This window comes from Tachysurus vachellii, chromosome 13 (genome assembly GCF_030014155.1).
Source record: "Tachysurus vachellii isolate PV-2020 chromosome 13, HZAU_Pvac_v1, whole genome shotgun sequence".
In the NCBI taxonomy this organism is placed as follows: Eukaryota; Metazoa; Chordata; class Actinopteri; order Siluriformes; family Bagridae; genus Tachysurus; species Tachysurus vachellii.
Window position 1 is genome coordinate 9,812,934 of NC_083472.1, and position 7,236 is coordinate 9,820,169.

At 36.6% G+C, this 7,236-nt stretch overlaps 1 protein-coding gene across 1 annotated transcript; it reads left to right on the forward strand.

Moving 5' to 3' along the window:
• Positions 1 to 1,067: 1,067 nt before the first annotated feature.
• On the forward strand, positions 1,068 to 5,728 carry xiap (X-linked inhibitor of apoptosis). Its single transcript, XM_060885676.1, has 7 exons — positions 1,068 to 1,202; positions 2,560 to 3,378; positions 3,506 to 3,605; positions 4,354 to 4,432; positions 4,557 to 4,581; positions 4,715 to 4,909; positions 5,002 to 5,728. The coding sequence occupies exons 2-7, from the start codon at positions 2,580 to 2,582 to the stop codon at positions 5,190 to 5,192; spliced, it is 1,389 nt and encodes a 462-aa protein (XP_060741659.1). The 5' UTR covers positions 1,068 to 1,202; positions 2,560 to 2,579; the 3' UTR covers positions 5,193 to 5,728.
• Positions 5,729 to 7,236: the final 1,508 nt, after the last annotated feature.

Consider the following 7,236-nt stretch of genomic DNA (forward strand, 5'->3'; position numbering starts at 1 on the left):
CCTAAGTAAAAACAACAAAATGTTCTGTTCAATGAAATAGTAGCTTATTACTGGAAAAGCTACATTATTTTTAAAATATCAGCAATTGCCATGCTACTTAAAATGAATTTAATGTACTACCATTACTACTTGTAATAGTTACAATAGTTATGATTTTTAGTCAGCTACCCTATGTTCACTGGCTGGCTCACAAAATCTGTGAGAATGTACAGTATGAGAGCCATATATGGATGCCTACGCTTTTCTATGCCTGTGGGTACATTTACGCAGACAACTTTCATTTCCATATATGTAATTCCAAGACAAATGGATCAGTTGAAAAGATTTGTAACCACTGAAACAGGCTGTTCCCATTATAAAAGTGACATTCTAACCCTGTGGTGGTATGATGGTGCTATACGTACATGTGAATTTTTTTATAAACGTTTATTCTATAAAGCAATTACAACAGTCTTTAAGTGTCATACAGACTTAAAAACCAATCTCATATGCAGTTGACGATACTGTAAACAATGTCAGAAACTCATTGAGTCTGGTTTTTGACTTGGCAAAATTCAATTCAATTCAATTCATATTTATTTGTATGGTACTTTTTACAATGAACATCGTCGCGAAGCAGCTTTACAGAACATAAACATAGAACAATAGGTTATTATAAAGAATACTATAAAGATTAATATTAGATCTATTTAAATGTGTTTGTATTTGTATGTAAAAGTTATTTCAGTAAAGGAGCTCAGTTCCTATTGCCACAACACTGAAGTTGGCTTCATGAATCCCAAATCACTGTAAATATTACATTTTGTCATTTTGACTGACTAAACATGGCACGTGACAACACATTGCTCCACACAATATGACCATAAGTATGTGCACCCCCTTGGCCACTGAACATCCCTTTTTAAAGCCCTGTGCATTATTATACAGCTGTAAAGGCAGATTATAAATGAGCTGGATATACGTGCGGTTTTACAGAGTATACTAATACAGAAGAAGAAAAATAATAAATTATCCACGTGATTAAATGAAACGTGTTTAAAACGGAAGTTAAGTTTCGTGCGCGTGTTGATGACGTCACGAACCGCCCATCTACGGTTCTTAGGTCAGCTGTCAGTCCACTGGGAAGCTGTCGGTTTACTGCAGTTTCTGAACGGCACCATCCGATACCTAAAGCTCTTACTTGCCTGATTTATCAACCCAAGGTGAGTAATAGTTATGATTCGAGCGCAGGTTTTCCCCTGATAATAGTTGTACTGTGGCTAGCTCGGTTAGCATGTTAGCATATTAGCATGTTAGCAGAAGCGTAGGTAGTTAAGTCACCTTAGGCGTTGTGTTTTGTTTGGGAAAGGTTTGTACTGGGAGGGTAAACAGAGTAGTTTGGTCACAATTAGACTTAATTCATTTCCTGCACCAGCGTGAAGCACTTTTACGAAAGTAAAAGAAAAAGTATTTTCTGCGTCAAATCTTAATCTAAAATAATACTAACAATGCTCTAAAAGCTCTTGGGAAGCGACAAAAAAGAGTGCTGTGAAATGTTATATATTCGCAGGACCACCTTCTCACGTGTAAAACAGTCCAAAGTAAACATTCAAAGTTCAGAAGATTATGATACGAAATGCAGTTGTCACGTTTTGTGTGTATGTGAATAATATTCACACGTCTGAACGTGTTAGGTGAAGGTTGCGGTTTTTTCCTTTTTTTTTTTTTTTTTTTTTTTTTTGCAAATAGGTAAAAAAAATTGCCCCAGAAATCAAATATGGCAACCAGAGGGAAAAAAAAATTTATGCTTAAATGGGTCAGAGTGTGGAGTTAAATAAGTGTCATCATAACATTCAGAAATCCCTATTAGTCATTAAAATATTACCATTTTGTACATATTTCGTGGAGCTCATAGCGAGATTACACGTAAAGTACAAATAAAGTGTATGCTTTTTGCTCTTGTTTATACACCAGTTATGTTTCAGCAGACTGTCAGCGGAATTCACAGAACTATCCAGAAATGTTGAATCAACTACTACTCAGTTATCAGGAATTGAAAGTCCATTCTGTAAAGTCAGATCTCTAGCTGTGGATAACATCTGATATAAAAGAAACCAGTGCTGTAGAAAATATACAATGTAAAATGGCTGAACACACTTTAAGACTTGTAGAGCTAATATTTGGTGTATTTTCGTTAAACAGCACATAACTGAATGGTTATTAGGTGTCGTTGTAAATGTTGTGTTGTTTAGATGGTCACGTGACTGTCGTAACTCCTCTGTCAGCTGCTCTTTTTCCATTGATTGATTGATTGATTGATTGATTGATTGATTGATTGGAAACCTAAAATAATCATGTAAACTGTGACCACATAGCTGTCACAAAATAGGATACAAATTTGAGTTTTGTTTAATTAGACAGACATGTTATTCAACACCAGCAATTTGTTTTATTCTCAAACCATGTTAAATATTACTCCATATTTACTCCAAGTTATTTTCATAATGTTAACTTGACAGATACCATTAGCCGTGTTCTTTATTAAAGGTTCTTTAAGGTTCTTGTGTATTTGTGTTTCAGCTATTATACTCAGCGTGACTATGGATAGCTCTAGTGTTTTTGACCGAATTGAAGCTGATAGCAGCCTGCAAGACTGGTCTGCAATGAGCACGCGATTGAAATCGTTTCAGACTTTTCCTAATCCTGGAGAGGTTCCTGCAGAGAGGCTGGCCAGGGCAGGCTTTTATTTCACAGGTGAATCTGATCGCGTGCGCTGCTTCAGCTGTTTGCACACCATTGAGAATTGGCACCAAGGGGACAGCCCAGTAGAAAGACATCAGTCCGTCTCACCTTCCTGCACATTCCTCAAGTGCGTTCATCACGTGAGCCTTGCTGATGGAACCTCCTCTCAGTCCCCTGGCTCCATCTATGATGAAGATGAGGAAGCCATGGAGTTTCGATTAAGAAGAGGAGAAGTGGTGGATGAGTCAATGTTCCCCAAGATTCCGCATATGAAGAGCGAAGATGCGCGACTCAGGACATTCATCAACTGGCCCTCTTGTTCCCCAGTCCAACCTCATGACCTAGCAGAAGCTGGGATGTTTTATGTGCCAGAGGGTGACAGGCAACTAGACAGGGTGCAGTGTTTCTGCTGCGCAGGCATGCTAGTCAACTGGGAGGAAGGTGACGATCCCTGGCAGGAACATTCCAGAATTTACCCAAACTGCTTCTTCATTTTGGGTCATGATGTGGGGAACATTCCCTCTGAGCAGCCGAGAACGAGAAACAGTGGTCATAGCAGTTCAATGGACTCCTTTGAGAAGCGCCTCGAAAGCTTCGGGGACAGAGCACATCCCATCAACCATGAAAGTTTGGCTAGAGCTGGGTTTTCTAGAACAGGTAAGGTTTATTTCTGCCATTCTGTCAAGGCTTATTTCTTCCACTGCTTTTTTCTTGTGTAGATGGTAACAGGACTGATTACATATTTCTTCTTCAGATGCCAATGGTTGTGTGTGTGTTTATGCAGGTGAGCAAGATTGTGTGGTTTGCTTTAAATGTGGAGGACGTCTGAAGATCTGGCAGCCAAATGATGATCCATGGGTGGAGCATGCTAAGTATTACCCAGGGTAATGAGCTCTTTTAGTTTTGTAGATGGGTAGAAAGTGACTAAAACACTGCTGATCATTAATGTTTTTCCTAGGTTCTGCCATGTTTTTTATATATATTTAATGATAGGCTTTTCTACTAAGTTAAATAAGGAATAAAATGTTCTTGAATGAAACATTTTAGGAACATAATCAACAATAGGAGTAATGTGATGAGCCTCAGTATGAAATAGTGTTACTGCTACAGAAACAAAGTTTCCTATAACAGCATCCTCTAATCTGTTGTATTCGTCTAATAGCAGAGCAATATTTCAGAGATTTATTATTTGTCTTAACTGAAGAACAAGATGTAGGTTTAATCCATTTGTAGTTACGTTCAAAACCTGCAGGTTTCTTTTATTACTTACATTAAAGCAATTAGACAGTCCTCATCTTGTCAGCCTTTGGTTTTTCTTTGTATCTACCAAAAAATATTTAATCTGACAAATAAATTACTGACAGTAATGTTTTAATCTTTTATCAGTTTATTATCAGGGCTCATACACATGAATAAGATGTTACTGCAGAAATAAGAATATATGAGAGACCACATTAATACAGACCTGTGATTTGAATGTCGGAGATGCACAGTTACAAATAATTATCCGACAGTAATTAGACTTGGGATGTTGTGTATATACAGTATATGCTACTGCACTTGTCTAACATAATAGATGTGTGCCTTAACATGAAATGTGACCTGCAAATCCACTTCTTAATTGTCGAGCAGATGCAGTTTCCTGCTCGCTGAAAAAGGACAAGAGTTTATCAACAGCGTTCAGCTAAGACATCCTGGAAGCAGCACTTCAGTAATTGGAATTAATAAATCTCATGTTGATCACATGGATAATTTCATTTTTTTTTTAAATCTTTTTAAATTTTGAGTAGGCACTACATTTGTAATGTTGATTTTATTTGATTTTCTCTCTTCAGAATGGATTTTCCCATCATGAGAGAGGTATGTATCTTCTTTTTAAATATTTATAACTTAAAATGTAATGTCTGAACCTTTCCCACAATCTTTGCCATCTGATGGGGAATTTAGTAGGCTTTTTCTGGCACACATCTTATTTTGGCTTTTTTTTCGTCAGCGGCATCCAATGTACAACAGTCAGAGATTTCCAAGAAAGCTGTCGACATGGGTCTTGATCCTATTAAAGTGGAAAGGTTCATCTTAGAGAAGCTCCGTCAGAACGGCAAAGGCTACTCATCTGTGGAAGATCTCATTCAAGACATAACCAGTGGTGTGTGTGATGGTGATTCTGACATGTCTCAGGAATCTCAGAGTAAGCGCAGTTTGTTGCAAATGTCTTTTTCTCTCTGATGTAAGAAATCCATACAGGTAATTCATGATGTAATCTTTTCTTGCTTCTTTCAGCTATAGACCCCTTGAAGAAGCTGGAGAAGCTGCAACTTGAAAAGCTCTGCAAAGTGTGCATGGACAGCGACGTTTCAATCGTCTTCGTTCCCTGTGGACACTTTGTGACCTGCAAGGAGTGCTCCAAGTCTCTTCACAAATGCCCCATCTGTTGCAAGGAGATTGCACAGAAAATCAAGACATACAGCTAATAACCTCCAGTGCAATCCAGCTCAGAGCTGCTGCTTTTCCCATTTATATTATCATAATTACTTACAGATAAACCTACATGGATGCTTCACAATACACATGGATGCTATAGACAGAATTTGACAGAATAATTATATTGTTTTATATTTTTAAATATTTGTATATTTGGATTATATTAAAGTAAATTTATATAAAATGGCAAATGTTATTACTTTTATTCAATTAGCTGTTGCTTAGTTTGTATCTTCATAAAACTATTTAAATCTATGACATCTTTGATAAACACATTATACGAATACATTTTAACATTTCTGGTTTCTTATTATACTCTGACCTTCACATAGTGCCTTTCTTAACGTAATTAAATTATTTTAAGTGTGATTCTATTCAATTGTTTAAAAGTTGCATCTTTAAACTTTGGTTATCTTGATTTAAACATAACTGTGGAACTCTAATTTGGTTTTAGAAGAATGATATTAGAACATGCAGTGTGACCAAGAGTTGTATGAACACTAGATAATAAAAATGGTAAAACCTGCAGTGACTACTAAATTTTTTTTCTTTTCCCTTTTACACATTTCCCTTTTCAAAACTTTCAACAACAGTAAAATGGTTAAAAGTGGGAGAAATGTTCATAAAGGCAAAGGTTTATTGATTGCACAGTATGCCAAGAATATAAATCCTTATATTATTAAAACAGAATAAATTAAATACATTGAATACAAGTCATAAAAAAATGCCACACAAGACTACAAGAAAAGTATCGCACTAAAGTAGTGACCAAGCAACAATGATAAACTTTCTGGTCCGTGACTAAATATTTCCATATTTTCTGATAGATGGAAATCTGGAAAATAGTTTGTGCGCTGGGGGACTGAGGTCTGAGGTCATTTTGTGAGGTTGTCTGTATGGCCAGGAGACTGTGAGGTGTTCTCACCATTCTCTGGACAGCTTTGCGTGGAGCAGTAGCCATCATACAGTGATACATCAAGTCAGGGTGACCTCTATGCTACAGTGCTAGCAGTTGCTGAGGATCTTAGGGATCAGTCTAATTTTGTGAAGTTAACAATTTTACTAGCATAATTAGACTGCAGATGGTGATAACTAAAGTTTGATATCAAAACTATGGTAAGATGTGACCACCGTATGTCCTGCACACTGTTAGGAATATTTGCCAGAAAAAGTGTCAATTTTCCTGAAATCCCAAACGTACCCCAATGGAGTTTGTTAGACTTGTTAAGAACCCCAAATCCTTCTGTTAACTATAAGGTGAACAGTTGAGATGGAAAATGATACCTTGCTTTCGGTGGTGTTATTAGACAACTTGCTAGGCCTCATGATGCTTTGGATTATTAATTTCTGTTAGATACACAAAGATTGTAGGCTAAATCTACATTGTTGCTGGAAAGTTAATGATCCAGAACCACAAGAAATGATAAGTGTTTGTAATGATAACCCCAAATAAAGCCTGTATGGTGTCCACAATCAATCATCAGTGACTCTGAAGGCCACTGGATTCCTTGTTTCTATACATACTGGAAAAGGTGCCATATATTGGGATGGCAAGAAGAGGATGCACTAAGGAATACATAAAGGTTTGTCAATATGCATTTTTGTACAACATATTTTAAATGTAATGTAAAAAAATGTAAAATAGATTCTTTCACATAACAGTGAGATTAAAATTTCTTGTGATGTTTGCCATATTTGAGCATAATGTTGAGCCATATTCAGTAAAGAATGGGGAGTACAGTTAAGTTACATTTGCATTCTCCTGGGCTTAAAACATACCCAGATATTTTTTAAATATTACAGAAATGGAGTACAATGCAGCGGTTATATGTATCATTTCCCGGTAAACGCAGAATGTTTCCCTGATGTTCGCATGTGGCTACCCTTTGGTTACTCTATTGATTTAAATGCAGTCAGTATTGTTTCCAAAATGTTTTGTTCACTTATGGTTATATGACAATTGAACAGAGGAAGGTTGCTCCTTGGTACTAGTTTTTTTAAACACCTGAGACTCAGGACTCACAGCAAATCCAA

Excerpts from the sequence above, each read along its gene's own strand:
- xiap (XM_060885676.1), top strand. The coding sequence starts at position 2,580 with ATGGATAGCTCTAGTGTTTTTGACCGAATTGAAGCTGATAGCAGCCTG. Across the intron at positions 3,379-3,505 it reads AGCTGGGTTTTCTAGAACAG|GTGAGCAAGATTGTGTGGTT; the intron begins GTAAGGTTTATT and ends GTGTTTATGCAG. Across the intron at positions 4,582-4,714 it reads ATTTTCCCATCATGAGAGAG|CGGCATCCAATGTACAACAG; the intron begins GTATGTATCTTC and ends TTTTTTCGTCAG.